The following is a 20,643-nucleotide window of genomic DNA, read 5'->3' as shown; positions in this document are numbered from 1 at the left end:
AGGACTTTATTCGTGACCACCCCCCAAAAAATTGACAAATCCGCCAAAAACCTAAAAAAATTAAAATTTTTATGTGAAAAACTTATTTTGCCCATATTTCCTAAACTAAGCGTCCTCGAGCCAAAAGAGCTTTAATTCATGACCACCACCAAAAAATTGAAAAATCCACCCAAACCCTAAAAAATTGCAATTTCTATATGAAAAACTTCTTTTGCCCATATCTTCGTATATACGCGTCCTAGAGCGAAAAGGACTTTAACTGGTAACACCCCAAAAAATTTAATAATCCACTCAAAACGTAAAATATTGCAATTTTTATATGAAAAATTACTTTTGCCCATATCTCCTTAAATATGCGTCCTAGAGTCCCCCCAAAAAGTTGACAAATCCACCAAAACCTAAAAAAATTTAAATTTTTATATGAAAAACTTACTTTGCCCATATTCCTAAACTAAGCGCCCTAGAGCGAAAAGGACTTTAATTCATGACACCCCCCCCCCCCCCAAAAAAATTGAATAATCCTCCAAAAACCTAAAAAAAATTCAAATTTTTATCTGAAAAACTTATTTTGCCCATATCTCCTTAAATATGCGTCCTAGAGCGAAAAGGACTTTAATTAGTAACACCCCAAAAAAATGTAAAATCCACCCAAAACCTAAAAAAATTAAATTTTTATATGAAACACTTATTTTGCCCATATCTCCCAAACTAAGCGTTCTAGAGCGAAAATACTTTAATTCGTGACCACCCCAAAATATTGAAAAATCCACCCAAAACCTAAAAAAAATTTAATTTTTATATTAAAAATTGCTTTTGCCCATATCTTCGTATATACGCGTCCTAGAGAGAAAAGGACTTTAAATCGTGACCACCCCCCAAAAAATTGACAAGTCCAAAACCTAAAAAAATTTCAATTTTTATATGAAACATTTATTTTGCCCATATCTCCTAAACTAAGCGTCCTAGAGCCAAAAGGACTTTAATTCATGACCACCACCAAAAAATTGAAAAATCCACCCAAACCTAAAAAAATTGAAATTTTTATATGAAAAATTTCTTTTGCCCATATCTTCGTATATACGCGTCCTAGAGCGAAAAGGACTTTAATTCGTGACCACCCCAAAAAATTTAATAATCCACTCAAAACCTAAAAAATTGCAATTTTTATATGACAAAGTTCTTTTGCCAATATCTCCTTAAATATGCGTCCTAGAGCGAAAAGGACTTTAATTCGTGACCACCCCCAAAAACTTGACAAATCCACCCAAAATCTAAAAAAATTTAAATTTTTATCTGAAAAACTTATTTTGCCCATAACTCCTTAAATATGCGTCATGGAGCGAAAAGGACTTTAAGTCGTAACACCCCAAAAAAATTAATAATCCACCCAAAACCTAAAAAAATTGCAATTTTTATATGAAAAATTTATTTTGCCCATATCTTCGTATATACGCGTCCTAGAGCGAAAAGGACTTTAATTCATGACCACCACCAAAAAATTGAAAAATCCACCCAAACCTAAAAAAATTGAAATTTTTATATGAAAAATTTCTTTTGCCCATATCTTCGTATATACGCGTCCTAGAGCGAAAAGGACTTTAATTCGTGACCACCCCAAAAAATTTAATAATCCACTCAAAACCTAAAAAATTGCAATTTTTATATGACAAAGTTCTTTTGCCAATATCTCCTTAAATATGCGTCCTAGAGCGAAAAGGACTTTAATTCGTGACCACCCCAAAAAATTTAATAATCCACTCAAAACCTAAAAAATTGCAATTTTTATATGACAAAGTTCTTTTGCCAATATCTCCTTAAATATGCGTCCTAGAGCGAAAAGGACTTTAATTCGTGACCACCCCCCAAAAACTTGACAAATCCACCCAAAATCTAAAAAAATTTAAATTTTTATCTGAAAAACTTATTTTGCCCATATCTCCTTAAATATGCGTCCTGGAGCGAAAAGGACTTTAAGTCGTAACACCCCAAAAAAATTAATAATCCACCCAAAACCTAAAAAATTGCAATTTTTATATGAAAAATTTATTTTGCCCATATCTTCGTATATACGCGTCCTAGAGCGAAAAGGACTTTAATTCGTGACCACCCCCAAAAAATTGAATAATCCTCCCAAAACCTAAAAAAATTCAAATTTTTATCTGAAAAACTTATTTTGCCCATATCTCCTTAAATATGCGTCCTAGAGCGAGAAGGACTTTAAGTCGTAACACCCTAAAAAAATTAATAATCCACCCAAAACCTAAAAAAATTGCTATTTTTATATGAAAAACTTCTTTTGCCCATATCTCCTTGAATATGCGTCCTAGGGCGAAAAGGACTTTATTAGTGAGCAACCACCCCCCCCCCCCAAAAATTGACAAATCCATCCAAAACTTAAAAAAAATTTAAATTTTTATATGAAAAATTTATTTTGCCCATATTTCCTAAACTATGCGTCCTAGAGCCAAAAGAACTTTAATTCATGACCCCCACCAAAAAATTGAAAAATCCACCCAAACCCTAAAAAAATTGCAATTTCTATATGGAAAACTTCTTTTGCCCATATCTTCGTATATACGCGTCCTAAAGCGAAAAGGACTTTAACTCGTAACACCCCAAAAAATTTAATAATCCACTCAAAACCTAAAATATTGCAATTTTTATATGAAAAATTACTTTTGCCCATATCTCCTTAAATATGCGTCCTAGAGTCCCCCCAAAAAGTTGACAAATCCACCAAAACCTAAAAAAATTTAAATTTTTATATGAAAAACTTACTTTGCCCATATTCCTAAACTAAGCGCCCTAGAGCGAAAAGGACTTTAATTCATGACACCCCCCCCCTTAAATATGCGTCCTAGAGCGAAAAGGACTTTAATTAGTAACACCCCAAAAAAATGTAAAATCCACCCAAAACCTAAAAAAATTAAATTTTTATATGAAACACTTATTTTGCCCATATCTCCCAAACTAAGCGTTCTAGAGCGAAAATACTTTAATTCGTGACCACCCCAAAATATTGAAAAATCCACCCAAAACCTAAAAAAAATTTAATTTTTATATTAAAAATTGCTTTTGCCCATATCTTCGTATATACGCGTCCTAGAGAGAAAAGGACTTTAAATCGTGACCACCCCCCAAAAAATTGACAAGTCCAAAACCTAAAAAAATTTCAATTTTTATATGAAACATTTATTTTGCCCATATCTCCTAAACTAAGCGTCCTAGAGCCAAAAGGACTTTAATTCATGACCACCACCAAAAAATTGAAAAATCCACCCAAACCTAAAAAAATTGAAATTTTTATATGAAAAATTTCTTTTGCCCATATCTTCGTATATACGCGTCCTAGAGCGAAAAGGACTTTAATTCGTGACCACCCCAAAAAATTTAATAATCCACTCAAAACCTAAAAAATTGCAATTTTTATATGACAAAGTTCTTTTGCCAATATCTCCTTAAATATGCGTCCTAGAGCGAAAAGGACTTTAATTCGTGACCACCCCCAAAAACTTGACAAATCCACCCAAAATCTAAAAAAATTTAAATTTTTATCTGAAAAACTTATTTTGCCCATAACTCCTTAAATATGCGTCATGGAGCGAAAAGGACTTTAAGTCGTAACACCCCAAAAAAATTAATAATCCACCCAAAACCTAAAAAAATTGCAATTTTTATATGAAAAATTTATTTTGCCCATATCTTCGTATATACGCGTCCTAGAGCGAAAAGGACTTTAATTCATGACCACCACCAAAAAATTGAAAAATCCACCCAAACCTAAAAAAATTGAAATTTTTATATGAAAAATTTCTTTTGCCCATATCTTCGTATATACGCGTCCTAGAGCGAAAAGGACTTTAATTCGTGACCACCCCAAAAAATTTAATAATCCACTCAAAACCTAAAAAATTGCAATTTTTATATGACAAAGTTCTTTTGCCAATATCTCCTTAAATATGCGTCCTAGAGCGAAAAGGACTTTAATTCGTGACCACCCCCAAAAACTTGACAAATCCACCCAAAATCTAAAAAAATTTAAATTTTTATCTGAAAAACTTATTTTGCCCATATCTCCTTAAATATGCGTCCTAGAGCCAAAAGAACTTTAATTCATGACCCCCACCAAAAGATTGAAAAATCCACCCAAACCCTAAAAAAATTGCAATTTCTATATGGAAAACTTCTTTTGCCCATATCTTCGTATATACGCGTCCTAGAGCGAAAAGGACTTTAACTCGTAACACCCCAAAAAATTTAATAATCCACTCAAAACCTAAAATATTGCAATTTTTATATGAAAAATTACTTTTGCCCATATCTCCTTAAATATGCGTCCTAGAGTCCCCCCAAAAAGTTGACAAATCCACCAAAACCTAAAAAAATTTAAATTTTTATATGAAAAACTTACTTTGCCCATATTCCTAAACTAAGCGCCCTAGAGCGAAAAGGGCTTTAATTCATGACACCCCCCCCCCAAAAAAAAATTGAATAATCCTCCAAAAACCTACAAAAAATTCAAATTTTTATCTGAAAAACTTATTTTGCCCATATCTCCTTAAATATGCGTCCTAGAGCGAAAAGGACTTTAATTAGTAACACCCCAAAAATGTAAAATCCACCCAAAACCTAAAAAAATTAAATTTTTATATGAAACACTTATTTTGCCCATATCTCCCAAACTAAGCGTTCTAGAGCGAAAATACTTTAATTCGTGACCACCCCAAAATATTGAAAAATCCACCCAAAACCTAAAAAGAAATTTAATTTTTATATTAAAAATTGCTTTTGCCCATATCTTCGTATATACGCGTCCTAGAGCGAAAAGGACTTTAATTCGTGACCACCCCAAACAATTTAATAATCCAATAAAATTGCAATTTTTATATGAAAAACTTATTTTGCCCATATCTCCTTAAATATGCGTCCTAGAGAGAAAATGACTTTAATTCATGACCAACCCAAGAAATTTAATAATCCACTCAAAACCTAAAAAAAATTAATTATACCCTTCACCACTACTGTGGTACAGGGTATAATAAGTTTGTTCATTTGTATGTAATGCCAAGAAGGAAAAGTCTGAGACCCATCGTTTAGTATACCGATAGTCTTAGAATTAAATTCTGAGTCTAGTTAGCGGTGTCCGTCTATCTGTCTGTCTGTCTTTCTGTCTGTTGGTGTATTTTTGTGTGCAAAGTACATCTCGCAGTTTTATTCCGATTGTCCTAAAATTTGGTATAGGGTCCTGTGTCGGCTCAAAGACGATCCGTGTTGAAAAATCGGTTCAGATTTAGATATAGCTGCCATATATATTTTTCACCGATCTGGTCATAATTGGCGTGTATATAAACCTATCTTCTTCAAATTGCGTACATCCGAATATTTTATGTGTCTCGAAAAACTTGCAAAATATCAGCCAAATCGGTTCAAATTTAGATATAGCTCCCATATATAGCTTTCGCCCGATTTACACTCAGAGGCAAATTTTTTGCTCCAATTTGGTTGAAATTTTGCATAGGGAGTCGAATTAGCATTGTAACCATGCCTGCCAAATTTGGTTGAAATCGGTTCAGATTTGGATATATCTGCCATATATAGCTTTCGCCCGATTTGCACTCATATGACCACAGAGGCCAATTTTTATTTCCGATTTAGTTGAAATTTTGCACAGGGAGTTACCAGACGTTTTCAGGAACGACTTTTACGTACATTTCAAGAAGTTACCCGAATCTCGCAAATTGATTTAAACAATTCATAGTTTGGAATCCCTAGCTATATATCACCATCTTTCTCACCTATATCTGTCCTTGTTTTTCGCTTGACGCATCTTAGCGACATATTTCTCCTCTCTGACGGTAGAGACCATCACACCTATAAATATTTTGTTTCAAATTTCATATTGTTTCTTTATTTTTTTTTTAAATAGGAACGAAAGTCAGCAAAGTTCAACGACCCTTCCAGCTGACTGCCTACTTTCTTTTCGTCTACTTTCTATTGAAAGTCTTCAGCATCCCAACACACTTTTTCCAAACCTGTTGATTTTAACATCAAAATTTTTAGTATGGATTGATTTTTTTATTTTTATCTGCATTTGCGAGAAATACGTAGTTGTGGTATGGGTTGATAATTTTAATCTATGAACGGAGATATATTTTTTCCAAGTGAATACTACACTGGAGTTGTTTCAATCGGTTCAGTGTGAATTTCATTGAAACTGCATTTTTATGATTTCAGTGTTTACATGACACTGTCGTATTATGTTTAGTTGGTCCAGATATTTTTTAATGATTTTCTTCGGTCTTTAGAGAGATTCTTTTGTACACTTTTGGCAATAACGTTCGGTTATGTGGGGATTGATTTCTTCTTACGAGTATTGACCGGAAATTTTCCGCTTTTATATATACACTGTTTACTATATTCCTTTGTACTTTTTTGACGGTTACGTTCGGTTATGGGGGGATTGATTTCTTCTTATTGACCGGAAAATTTCTACTTTAAGCGAAGTATTCTATTTACTATATAAAGTATATAAAAAAATATACTTTATATAAATCTACTCGATATATAGTTTCCTGCAAGCTAAGGACAGCATTTACCATACTGCTGGTATCCTGTCGATTAGTTGATACAAAAGAGAGTCTCACTAGTAGAAAGCTGCTTGGAAACCTTAAATCTGTATCATTTTGATCCGTTTACTTTCGAGATTTTCGAAAGGGACATATATATTAGTTTCCCTCTAGCTTCTCTTCACGATCACGATTTTGGGAACTTCTCTTGGTAACGGATTTATCCTTAGGGCTCGTATCCCCTTTTCACCCCACGACTCGTCTTTGTTCATTCAACATGTCACTGGATCGATTCATTCGGGTTGCCGATAACCTTGTGGTCTTCGAGGCAAGTTTGAATGGAAAGGACTTTCCTATGTCTTCTGTTCACTCACTCGAAGTGCACAAAGAGGAACTCACCTCTATATGGGAAAGGCTTAAATATGCTTATGAGTTGTTTTTGGCTGATATTGAAGAGGAGAAACAGGCTAATGAGGGCGAAGATGGTTCCAAGGGAGATTCGAAGGATGATTCTGGGGAATGCTCGGAACTCGATACTGTGAGGCATAAATACACCAGCGCTTACGTCACTTATTGCCGCTGCAATACGCGACGACGGGAGCTTATTGATGAACTCTCCGCTTCTACTACTCCAGTCCCAAAATCGGACGCCTTGTCTAGTTTCGGATTCAAGCTACCGCCATGCGAGATACCCATATTCAGTGGGGACTACTCGCTTTGGCCCACCTTTCGAGATATATTTAATGCAGTGTGCATTAAGAATCCGAGGCTTAGCTCAGTGGAAAAACTTTTCCACTTGAGACAGAAAACAAAAGGAGCAGCTCATGACATAGTGAGCAAAGTACCCTTGACGGATGACAACTTTCACGTAGCCTGGACGAATCTTTGCTCCCGTTACGAAAACAGGAGGGTCTTAATAAACATTCAGCTTAAGAAGTTGTTCAGTCTTTCCCCCATTCCAAATGAAACACCAACGGCTCTCAAGACATTGCAACGAGATATCAACTCTTGCATCGGCTTGTTAAAGCTGTATGAGGTAAATGTCGAGACTTGGGATGCAATATTTGTATTCGTATGTTCCAATTGCCTCCCAAATTTAACTCTCACATCATGGGAGCAGACTCTTTCAAATAAATCAACCATTCCTAGGTGGGCTAATTTGGACGCTTTCCTGACGGACAGACACAGAACGCTTGAGTCCGTGTCCGAAATCAGGAAAACAGTAAATGTTAATGCATCTACTCCCAAACCGGACCAAAAGAATATCCACAGGCCTATGACTAAAAAAGGTTCTAGTAACGTTTGCGCTTTCCAGACAAAGGTTACTGAGCCTAAGTGTCATTTATGCCCGAATGAGGCCCATACTATCCGTAAATGTCCGAAATTTTTACAGATGACACCCACTCAGAGATACACTGAGATAAAGAAAAGCAATCTATGCATAAATTGCTTTTCGAAAGTCCATTCTGCTAGAAATTGCACAAGCAAGTTTTCTTGCTTCAAGTGTAAGAAAAAGCACAACACACTTCTTCATAAAGGGGAGAACAGTACGAATACTTTATCCACACCGAATTCAGGGCAGGACCAGACGGCGAATACCTCTACATCTGCACCCATATCGTATTCCTCACAGTCCACGAATTCTCCAGGTAGCAATGTTCTGTCCTGTTTTTCATCCCAATGTAGAGGTGTCCTGCTGGGTACAGCTCTTGTTAATATAATTCATAATGGAATTACCTACAAGGCGAGACCTTTAGTAGATTCGGGGTCTGAAGATACATTCATAGCAGAGAAGCTTTTTAATTTTATCAAACTTCCATCTAAACGTACCAATGCGAATATTTCAGGCCTGAACAATACGCTATCTGCGTCAGTTCAAAAGGAATGCAACATTACTTTGCGTTCTACTATTAGTAATGACGCAGAAGTTTCTACAACGGCTTTGGTAGTACCGCATCTTTCGGGAAGCCTACCATCAAAGGCTATAGATCCCGATTCCCTTCCAACGCTTCCAGACATACCACTGGCCGATCCACACTTCTTCAAGAGTTCCAAAATCGATATACTGATCGGTGCAGACATCCTTCCTCTTATTATGTTGTCTGGTATCCAGAATCACGTCTGTGGCACATTGTTGGCCCAAGAGACAATATTTGGATGGATCCTTATGGGACCCATCCAATCCGATATCAAGTCATCTACTGTTGTTTCCTATTTCAACGAAATCTCTTTAGACAAAGAGATTTCTCGTTTTTGGGAGGTGGAGGAACTTCCGAGAAAGAGACTCTTATCCCCAGAGGACGAATTTTGTGAGAAATTATACCTCCGAACAACAAAACGTGACGAGAATGGTCGTTATATAGTTTCTCTCCCATTTAGGGAGAATTTTCCAAATATAATCAATCTTGGGGAATCCAGAAATAACTCCTTGGCCCAATTCTATAGGAATGAAGCTCGTCTGCTTCGAACTCCAGCTTTGAAGTCAGAATATGACAATGTCCTTGAGGAATACCTCCTATTAAATCATATGCGTAGGGTTTCAATACCCAATTCCTCAGTTTCCAACGAGTCATTATATTATCTCCCACATCACGCCGTGCACGACTATAAAAGTAAAAGTCGTATTTAACGCCTCCTCGGCCACATCCAACGGTACAAGTCTTAATGACGTTTTGTACACTGGGCCTGTACTTCAAAAGGATTTAACAGTAGTCATTTTGAAGTGGAGGTTCTACCATTTTTATTTAATGGCGACATTTCAAAGATGTATCGACAAATTTTGGTAGATCCTGACCATTCCCGGTTTCAGAAAATTCTTTTCCGGAAAGACCTTAATTTGCCCATCCAGGACTACGAGTTAAAAACGGTGACATTTGGTATAAACTGCGCTCCATATTTGGCGATACGGACGCTTTTACGATTGGCTGACGATGTACAATCGGTGTATCCTTTGGCGAGCGATATTCTACGGAAATCCATGTATGTAGACGATGCGTTAGTGGGAGCGCATTCAGTTGCTGAGGCAATTGAGGCGCGAGTTCAGTTGGTGCGGACTCTGGGTTCAGCAGGTTTCCAAATGCGGAAATGGACTTCGAACTCCAAAGAAGTCATATCCGACATTCCATCTGAGGATCTGTTGTGCGACGATTTTTTACGATTTGATGACCGCAGCACAGCGAAAACATTAGGCATTCGTTGGAATGCGTTGTCTGATTGTTTTTACTTTTCTATACAATCATTCCCAGAGACGAATTCCTTTTCCAAAAGAGAAGTTTTATCACAAATTTCGAAACTTTTTGACCCAGCTGGTTGGTTATCGCCGTGTATTATAATTGCGAAAATAATAATGCAGAAAATTTGGATAGAGAAGACAGAGTGGGACGAGGTCATTCCTCCTGCAATTCTTTCTCAATGGAAATTATTTCGTGAGAAATATATGGCAATCAATTCGCTAAGAATTCCTCGATGGTTTCAGTATGTTCCTAATTGTAATATTACATTTCATGGCTTTTGTGACGCCTCTGAGAAGGCATACGCCGGAGTTCTTTACGTCCGCATCGAGACTGACAAAGGCATTTCGACAACTCTCGTTTCATCCAAAACTAGGGTGGCGCCAATAAAAACTCTTTCCATTCCTCGTTTGGAATTATGTGGTGCTACCTTATTAGCAGAAATGATGCATAATTCCACAACTAGGCATTGAGTGTTATTCTGTATATTGTTGGACAGATTCAACAATAGTACTGTCGTGGTTATCCAAACCCCCATGTTTTTGGGCCACATTCGTGGCTAATAGAGTATCGAAAATTGTAGAGATTACCAACCCCTGCAATTGGGGACATGTCAGCTCCGAATGCAACCCTGCAGATTTGGCGAGTAGGGGTGTTTATCCTAGTGATCTCTTAGATACTAATCTATGGTGGCAGGGACCAATCTGGCTTAGAACCCCCATGGATTCATGGCCCATTACTACGGACTATTCCTCGGAGGACCTGCAAATAGAACGTAAATCTATAAAAGTCAACTTCGCCTTTTTCGAAAAATTCGAAGATATCCTTGATAGATTTTCTTCATTCTCCAGGGCACTGAGAGTAATTGCGTATATATATAGATTCTACTTTAGTACACATCCGAAGTATCGCTCTAATTTCCACACTAGTTCAACCGTTTTATCATCTTCCGAAATTTCCATGCCCCAAACTAAATTAATTACAACTAGTCAAAAGGCATACTTTCCTAACGAATACTCGTCCTTATCTTTGAAGAGGCCAATCCTTAAGTCCAGTCCTTTATTGAACCTCAATCCATTTTGTGATTCCGAAGGGGTTTTGCGAATTTGTGGGAGGTTGGCCGCATCCCCCTCTTTAACTTACAATGAACGACATCCGGTTATATTACCTTACAATTGCCAGTTCTCCCGTCTTTTAGTCCGTTTCATACATGAAATTTCGCTTCACGGTGGTAACCATTTCGCTAACACGGCTGATTAGAGTGCAGTTCTGGATCCCGAAGGTGAAGAACTTAATAAAATCCACAATAAACAAGTGCAAACCATGTATTTTATATAAACGTAGATGTCAATCTCAACTTATGGCTGCTCTCCCTCCTGAAAGAGCAGACTTCTCACGTCCATTTTCACATACTGGCCTTGATTTCGCAGGGCCATTTGACATAAAGAACTATGCGGGCAGAGGATGCATCATAACCAAAGGTTATGTGTGTGTATTCGTTTGCTTCGCAACAAAAGCGATACACCTCGAAACGACGTCAGATCTTTCCACTTCGTCCTTTTTAGCAGCATTTGATAGATTCATATCACGTCGAGGGTGCCCTTTGCATATCCATTCAGATAACGGCACCACCTTTGTGGGTGCCTCAAAAATACTGGCTCGAGAGTGCATCCAATCTTCCAAAAACGCTGTATCTTCTGGTTTTGCGTACCAAAATATATCCTGGCATTTTATTCCGCCTGGGGCACCCCATATGGGGGGCCTCTGGGAAGCTGGAGTAAAAAGCTTCAAATTACATTTCCGAAAAGTTGCAGGGAACTCAAAATATTCTTTCGAAGAGTTTCAGACATTGCTATCCAGAATCGAAGCTTGCCTCAACTCTCGTCCTCTGTCGCCTATGTCCCAAGAGCCTTCCGATTTTGATGCTCTTACTCCGGGACACTTCCTCATAGGTTCTCCAGTTTTAGCTCCAATCGAACCCAATATTCGGGAAGCCCCTATGTCATTGGTTAATCGATGGCAAAGGGTTAAAGCGATTCATCAGCATTTCTGCACTCGCTGAAAAGATGAGTATCTAAAAGAGCTCCATAAACGAAATAAATGGAAAAGACCAACCGATAATATAAAGGAAGATATGTTAGTGGTAGTTAGAGAGGAAAATACTCCTCCCAATTCGTGGCGTCTTGGTAGAGTATCAAAGATATATGAGGGTACCGACAAAAGGGTACGGGTCGCCGATATTAAAACTGAAAGAGGAGTTATCACAAGACCAATTGTAAAATTGGTTATCCTACCTACCGAAAGTGATTAGCTGTCTTGCATCCTCAACTTCTCGGAAATTTATACTACGACTACGTCCAATCCTGTATTAAATTAGTCAATTTTGTAGTTAACCATGCCCGGTAAAGGAGAAAAGAAGACAAATACTCGCAAAATTAATGGTAGAAAGTTATTCACCTGTAGGATTTGCAGATTGCCACATGGCCTACGCCGATGTCCACGGTTTATGGACCTAAATATCACTCAGCGAGAGCGAATAGTTAAAAAGTATGGGTACTGTGTGAATTGTCTAGCACACACACATTCCGAAGGTGCATGTTTTACCAGAACCGGGTGTAGGATTTGTCATAAGAAGCATCACAACCTTCTCCACTCACATACTCGAACTCGGTCTAAAACCCCCACACAAGAGTCCGACAGCCCTAGGCCCTCAACATCTAGAGCAGCCTTTAAAGTAAAAAATGAAGATAATAAAAAACCACGTTCAAAATCATCGACACCGGCAGAAAGCACTTCTCTCTCTGCCATTCTAAAACAAGATGCAATCACGCTACTGCCAACTATTATTGTTAAAATCCTTACAAAGAAAGGAGAAAGAGTCGTTCGATGCCTGTTGAATACAGGAGCTCGGGCAAGCTGCATATCTTCAAAAGCTATTGATAATTTCAATCTCACTACCCTCCAGCTTGATGACGAAACTATTTGCCCATTAACTTTGATGTCCGTGCATGATGAAATTGTCCAAATCCAAACAATCCTCGAAATGAATAACCGAATATCAATGTCCAGCCCAAGCGAGCCTATACCTGAGTCCTTGAGGGATAAATTTCATAATATTGTTTTGGCTGATAATGAATTCTTTCAACCAAGTCCAGTCGATATAATTTTTGGTGCCGACCTCTACGCGACAATCATCAGTGAAGGAATTCTTTGTCGTCCTGGGCTCCCAACTGCTCAAAACACTGTTTTTGGGTGGGCTATATACGGTCTCTTTTCTAAATGAATTAGTATCGCACAAAAAAAAAAAACACAATACGAAGAAATGGAAAATTAATAATCTGCACTCTCTCTAAAGTACAAAGCAGTCAAATGTAAACTAACATAAATTGAACTTACTTATATTTAGTATAGATTAGATATTTTCTGAATTTACATATTGAATTCCTAGAATATAAGACATATTTCATTTCTACATTAAGTTGGAATTAAAACTATAAACTTGAATTATCTAACAATTTTTAACACCTGAAATATTTACTAAGAATTTCATTATAGAAATAAGTAGCGATTGGAAGTAAAGAGCGATGTACGATTGTCTTTTCTGCTTCATTGCAGCTGCGCTGCAAGGCGGGCGGTATTGGTTATGTCAAACCGTACAAACTATTTTAGTTAAAAATTTTCAACAATTGCCCAAAATGCGAATCCCTAAAATTTAATACCAAAATCCCAATAAAAACCAAGTTTAATAACAAATATTAGTTATCGTCGCTCGTAGCAAATAATTATCGAATTCTGACAGTTGTACTGAAATCGTTACTTCCGATATAAGAGTTTTTTATGCGCTAATTGTTCATCAACCACCGCTGCGGTAAGACTAATAGCTCAAGAAAAATAAATCGTAAATTATCCAAAAAATCCTAATTCGTTTCTTGGTTTCTATTTCATTTTTTCCCCATTTGATTGTCTGGATTAATCAATTCTACAATACTATTTTGTTATTGCGATATTGTGGCAACTTGTGGCTCATGTGATGTCTCATTTATTCTCCAAGTAGACTGCTACCTAAATCCATCCCATCAATTCACATATATATCGAGCGATAAATCATAAATAAACTTTTGCGAAGTTTCCTTAAAATTGCTTCAGATTTAAATGTTTCCCATATTTTTTTACTAACTACATAAATTTTTAGTCTATAGATTTTGTAGAAGTCTATCAAATTCTGTTCAAAGTTTATTTATGATTTATCGCTCGATATATATGTATTGGAAGTTTAGGATAATTAGTGTCATTTTTACAACTTTTCGACTAAGCAGTGGCGATTTGACAAGGAGAATGTGGGTATTTTGCCCATTTTTGTCGAAATCAGAAAAACATATATATAGGAACTATATCTAAATCTGAACCAATGTCAACCAAATTTGGCACGCATAGCAACAATGCTAATTCTACTCTCTGTGCAAAATCTCAACTAAATCGGAGTTAAAAATTGGCCTCTGTGGTCATATGAGTGTAAATTGGGCGAAAGCTATATATTTATGGGAGATATATCTAAATCTGAACCGATTTGGCTGATATTTTGCAAGTTTTTCGAGACTCATAAAATATTAGGATTCGTCTTTGAGCCGAAACAGGACCCTATATCAAATTTTAGGACAATCGGACTAAAACTGCCAGCTGTACTTTGCACACAAAAATACACCAACAGACAGACAGACAGACAGGCGGACATCGCTAAATCGACTCTGAATTTAATTCTAAGCCGATCCGTATACTAAAAGGTTGGTCTATGATTACTCTTTCTTGGCGTTACATACAAACGCACAAACTTTATATGCCCTGTACCACAGTGGCGGTGAGGGGTATAAATATGGGAAACATTTAAATCTGAAGCAATTTTAAGGAAACTTCGCAAAAGTTTATTTATGATTTATCGCTCGATATATATGTATTAGAAGTTTAGGAAAATTAGAGTCATTTTTACAACTTTTCGACTAAGCAGTGGCGATTTGACAAGGGAAATGTTGGTATTTTGACCATTTTTGTCGAAATCAGAAAACATATATATGGGAGCTATATCTAAATCTGAACCGATGTCAACCAAATTTGGCTCGCATAGCTACAATGCTAATTCTACTCCCTGTGCAAAATTTCAACTAAATCGGAGTTAAAAATTGGCCTCTGTGGTCATATGAGTGTAAATCGGGCGAAAGCTATATATGGGAGATATATCTAAATCTGAACCGATTTCAACCAAATTTGACACGTATAGCTACAATGCTAATTCTACTCCCTGTGAAAAATTTCAACTAAATCGGAGTTAAAAATTGGCCTCTGTGGTCATATGAGTGTAAATCGGGCGAAAGCTATATATGGGAGATATATCTAAATCTGAACCGATTTCAACCAAATTTGGCACGTATAGCTACAATGCTAATTCTACTCCCTGTGCACAATTTCAACTAAATCGGAGTTAAAAATTGGCCTCTGTGGTCATATGAGTGTAAATCGGGCGAAAGCTATATATATGGGAGATACATCCAAATCTGAACCGATTTCAACCATATTTGGCACGCATAGTTACAATGCTAAGTCTACTCCCTGTGCAAAATTTCAACTAAATCGGAGCAAAAAATTGGCCTCTGTGGGCAATTGAGTGTACATCGGGCGAAAGCTATATATGGGAGCTATATCTAAATCTGAACCGATTTGGCTGATATTTTGCAAGTTTTGCGAGACTCATAAAATATTCGGATGTACGGAATTTGAGGTATATCGGTTGATATACACGCCAATTATGACCAGATCGGTAAAAAATATATATGGCAGCTATATCTAAATCTGAATCGATTTTTTTCCAAAATCAATAGGGATCGTCTTTGAGCCGGAACCGGACCTTATACCAAATTTTAGGACAATCGTACTAAAACTGCGAGCTGTACTTTGCACACAAAAATACACCAACAGACAGAGAGACGGACATCGCTAAATCGACTCAGAATTTAATCCTAAGCCGATCCGTATACTAAAAAGTTGGTGTATTACTCCTTCTTGGCGTTACATACAAATGCACAAACTTATTATACCCTGTATGACAGTAGTGGTTAAGGGTATAAATATGGGAAACATTTAAATCTGAAGCAATTTTAAGGAAACTTCGCAAAAGTTTATTTATCATTTATCGCTCGATATATATGTATTAGAAGTTTAGGAAAATTAGAGTAATTTTTACAACTTTTCGACTAAGCAGTGGCGATTTAACAAGGCAAATGTTGGTATTTTGACCATTTTTGTCGAAATCAGAAAAAACATATATATGGGAGCTATATCTAAATCTGAACCGATTTGGCTGATATTTCGCAAGTTGTGCGAGACTCATAAAATATTCGGATGTACGGAATTTGAGGAAGATCGGTTGATATACACGCCAATTATGACCAGATCGGTGAAAAATATATATGGCAGCTATATCTAAATCTGAATCGATTTTTTCCAAAATCAATAGGGATCGTCTTTGAGCCGAAACAGGACCCTATACCAAATTTTAGGACAAACGGACTAAAACTGCGAGCTGTACTTTGCACACAAAAATACATCAACAGACAGACAGGCAGACGGACTGAGAGACAGACAGACGGACATCGCTAAAACGACTCAGAATTTAATTCTAAGCCGATCCGTATACTAAAAGGTTGGTCTATGATTACTCCTTCTTGGCGTTACATACAAATGCACAAACTTTATATGCCCTGTACCACAGTAGTGGTGAAGGGTATAAATATGGGAAACATTTAAATTTGAAGCAATTTTAAGGGAACTTCGCAAAAGTTTATTTATGATTTATCGCTCGATATATATGTATTAGAAGTTTAGGAAAATTAGAGTCATTTTTACAACTTTTCGACTAAGCAGTGGCGATTTAACAAGGAAAATGTTGGTATTTTGACTATTTTGTCGAAATCAGAAAACATATATATGGAAGCTATATCTAAATCTGAGCCGATGTCAACCAAATTTGGCACGCATAGCTACAATGCTAATTCTACTCCCTGTGCAAAATTTCAACTAAATCGCAGTTAAAAATTGGCCTCTGTGGTCATATGAGTGTAAATCGGGCGAAAGCTATATATGGGTGATATATCCAAATCTGAACCGATTTCAACCAAATTTGGCACGCATAGTTACAAGCTAATTCTACTCCCTATGCAAAATTTCAACTAAATCGGAGCAAAAAATTTGCCTCTGTGGGCAATTGAGTGTAAATCGGACGAAATCTATATATGGGATCTATATCTAAATCTGAACCACCGATTTCAACCAGATTTGGCACGCATAGTTACAATGCTAATTCTACCCCTGTGCAAAATTTCAACTAAATCGGAGCAAAAAATTGGCCTCTGTGGGCAATTGAGTGTAAATCGGGCAAAAGCTATATATGGGAGCTATATCTAAATCTGAACCGATTTGGCTGATATTTTGCAAGTTTTTCGAGACTCATAAAATATTCGGATGTACCAAATTTTAGGACAATCGGACTAAAACTGCGAGCTGTATTTTGCACACAAAAATACACCAACAGACAGACAGACAGACGGACATCGCTAAATCGACTCAGAATTTAATTCTAAGCCGATCCGTATACTAAAAGGTTGGCCTATGATTACTCCTTCTTGGCGTTACATACAAATGCACAAACTTATTATACCCTCTACCAAAGTAGTGGTGAAGGGTATAAAAATGTGAGACATTTAAATCTGAAGCAATTTTAAGGAAACTTCGCAAAAGTTTATTTATGATTTATCGCTCGATATATATGTATTAGAAGTTTAGGATAATTAGTGTCATTTTTACAATTTTGTGACTAAGCAGTGGCGATTTAACAAGGCAAATGTTGGTATTTTGACCATTTTTGTCGAAATCAGAAAAAACATATATATGGGAGCTATATCTAAATCTGAACCAATGTCAACCAAATTTGGCACGCATATCTACAATGCTAATTCTACTCCCTGTGCAAAATTTCAACTAAATCGGAGCAAAAAATTGGCCTCTGTGGGCAATTGAGTGTAAATCGGGCGAAAGCTATATATGGGAGCTATATCTAAATCTGAACCGATTTGGCTGATATTTTGCAAGTTTTTCGAGACTCATAAAATATTCGGATGTACGGAATTTGAGGAAGATCGGTTGATATACACGCCAATTATGACCAGATCGGTGAAAAATATATATGGCAGCTATATCTAAATCTGAATCGATTTTTTCCAAAATCAATAGGGATCGTCTTTGAGCCGAAACAGGACCCTATACCAAATTTTAGGACAATCGGACTAAAACTGCGAGCTGTACTTTGCACACAAAAATACACCAACAGACAGACAGACGGACAGACAGACAGACGAACATCGCTAAATCGACTCAGAATTTAATTCTAAGCCGATCCCTATACTAAAGGGTTGGTCTATGATTACTCCTTCTTGGCGTTACATACAAATGCACAAACTTATTATACCCTGTACCAAAGTAGTGGTGAAGGGTATAAAAATGTGAGACATTTAAATCTGAAGCAATTTTAAGGAAACTTCGCAAAAGTTTATTTATGATTTATCGTTCGATATATATGTATTAGAAGTTTAGGAAAATTAGAGTCATTTTTACAACTTTTCGACTAAGCAGTGGCGATTTGACAAGGAAAATGTTGGTATTTTGACCATTTTTGTCGAAATCAGAAAAACATATATATGGGAGTATCTACGCCAGAATCCGGCATTGTTTCTTCGTTCTGACCGGTGGCAACACCAGGACACTTGCTAACATGATCCTCACTGTAAATCAATTTTTGTTCTCTTTCGCTACACTCATGCTTTGTGGGTTCGGGGGCGACTGGCTTCATTAACACCTGGTAATATTTTTCTCCTAAACATTGTACTTTGAATAAAGCACCCCTTGTACTTTATGAATTCTAATTTCGCTGTGTTATTATTTCCTTTCCTATCATTTCATACCGTCTCTATCCAACTTCTGGGAGAAACCTTGTGATAAATGCAAGATTTCTGGCTCAGCAGCTATATCAACTGTTCTCCATTCTAGAGGAAAATTGCTCACCGAATTGTGGCGTTTTCATTTGGTCCTATACGAACCGGATACGTTAACATTGCGCTAGCTGAGATTGCACTTTGTATTGGAAATCACCTATCCATCATATTCATTTTATACTGTCATCATCTCATAATCGAGGTAAGTTTGTGTTTTTTGTTCAAGAAAGGTGCAAATTCGTTCAATTAGTAAAACGACAAGTCATTAAGTTTGCCGTCGATGAGAGAATTATTTCTTTTTACAACAACAACATCGATATTGTTTTGTTCTTTCATGCTTCCATTTTATTATTCATTGTAAGGAATTCGGTGGAGGAGATATTTGACAACGTCATCTCACCACCCCCAAATTACGAAATTGGTTCAATTGTTTTGGAGTTGGGTTTCATACGATGCTTTTCTATTTGCACTGAAGGAAATTCGCGTTTTCGTAAAGGGCATATTTTTTGGCTTTCTTGGTTTGGGTCAAAGCCAAGTAAGTTGTGGCATTTTTCTTTTTTTTTCGATGTCTTTATTGGACTCTCAACGATAGTGAGGCATAGACAAGTCATTGTCTTTGATCGACATACAGTGAGCATTGCTTTCCCCACCATTACTTGGGCGTCCCTCCACTCAACAAGTGGCCACCATAATATTTCGTATTTTTATACCCTTCACCACTACCGTGGTACAGGGTATAATAAGTTTGTGCATTTGTATGTAACGCCAAGAAATAGTGGCCATAGACCCATCTTTTAGTATACCGATCGGCTTAGAATTAAATTCTGAGTCGATTTAGCGATGTCCGTCTGTCTGTCTGTCCGTCCGCCTGTCTGTCTGTATATGTAATTTTGTGCACAAAGTACAGCTCGCAATTTAAGTCCGATCGTCCTCAAATTTGGCATAGGACCGTTTCTTGGGACAGAGACAATCGCTATTGGTTTTGGGAAAAATCGGTTCAGATTTAGATATAGCTGCCATATATATTTATCACCGATCTGGTCATAATTGGCGTGTTTATCAACCGATGTTCTTCAAATTCAGTAGATCCAAATATTTTATGAGTCTCGAAAAACTTGCAAAATATCAGCCAAATCGGTCCAGATTTAGATATAGCTCCCATATATATCTTTCGTCCGATTTAGACTCATATGACCACAGAGGCCAAAGTTTACTACCGATTTACGTGAAATTTTGCATAAAGAGTAGAATTGACATTCTACCAATGCTTGGTAAATTTTATTGAAATCGGTTCAGATTTAGATATAGCTCCCATATATATCTTTCGTCCGATTTGCAATTATATGGCCTCAAAAGCCACAGTTTTGTGATTTAGTTCAAATTTTGCACAAGGGGTACGTTTAATAGTATCGTTAAGTGTGTAAAATTTTGTTAAAATCGGTTCAGATTTAAATATCACATATATATCTTTCGCCCGATTTGGACTTATATGGGCTCAAAAGCCAGAGTTTTGCCCTGACTTACTTCAAATTTTGCACAAGCGGTACTTTCAACGATACTATTGCATGTGCCAAATATGGTCAAAATTGATTCAGATTTAGATATAGCTCCCATATATATTTCGTCCGATTTGAACTTATATGGCCTCAAAATCCAGGGTTTTGCAGTGATTTGCTTCAAATTTCACACAAGGAGTCGTTTAGTAGTGTAGGTAATTGTGGCAAATTTTATTGAAATCGGTTCAGATTTAGGTATGGCTCCCATAGATATCTCCCGTCCGATTTGCACTCATGTGACCAGGGGGCCAAAGTT

General features: G+C 36.8%; 3 protein-coding genes across 3 annotated transcripts; all 3 read left to right on the top strand.

Annotated features, from left to right (window-relative positions):
- Positions 1-6,843: 6,843 nt before the first annotated feature.
- On the top strand, positions 6,844-9,195 carry LOC142235540 (uncharacterized). The gene has a single exon (XM_075306789.1). It carries the CDS (start codon positions 6,844-6,846, stop codon positions 9,193-9,195), a length of 2,352 nt encoding a protein of 783 aa, XP_075162904.1.
- A 135-nt stretch (positions 9,196-9,330) lies between these two features.
- LOC142235539 (uncharacterized) lies at positions 9,331-10,269 on the top strand. Its single transcript, XM_075306788.1, has one exon. It carries the CDS (start codon positions 9,331-9,333, stop codon positions 10,267-10,269), a length of 939 nt encoding a protein of 312 aa, XP_075162903.1.
- Positions 10,270-11,156: 887 nt separating this feature from the next.
- On the top strand, positions 11,157-11,858 carry LOC142235538 (uncharacterized). The gene has a single exon (XM_075306787.1). The coding sequence runs from the start codon at positions 11,157-11,159 to the stop codon at positions 11,856-11,858; it is 702 nt and encodes a 233-aa protein (XP_075162902.1).
- Positions 11,859-20,643: the final 8,785 nt, after the last annotated feature.

This window comes from Haematobia irritans, chromosome 4 (genome assembly GCF_050003625.1).
Source record: "Haematobia irritans isolate KBUSLIRL chromosome 4, ASM5000362v1, whole genome shotgun sequence".
Classification (NCBI taxonomy): Eukaryota; Metazoa; Arthropoda; class Insecta; order Diptera; family Muscidae; genus Haematobia; species Haematobia irritans.
This window is presented reverse-complemented; position numbering and strand designations above follow the sequence as displayed.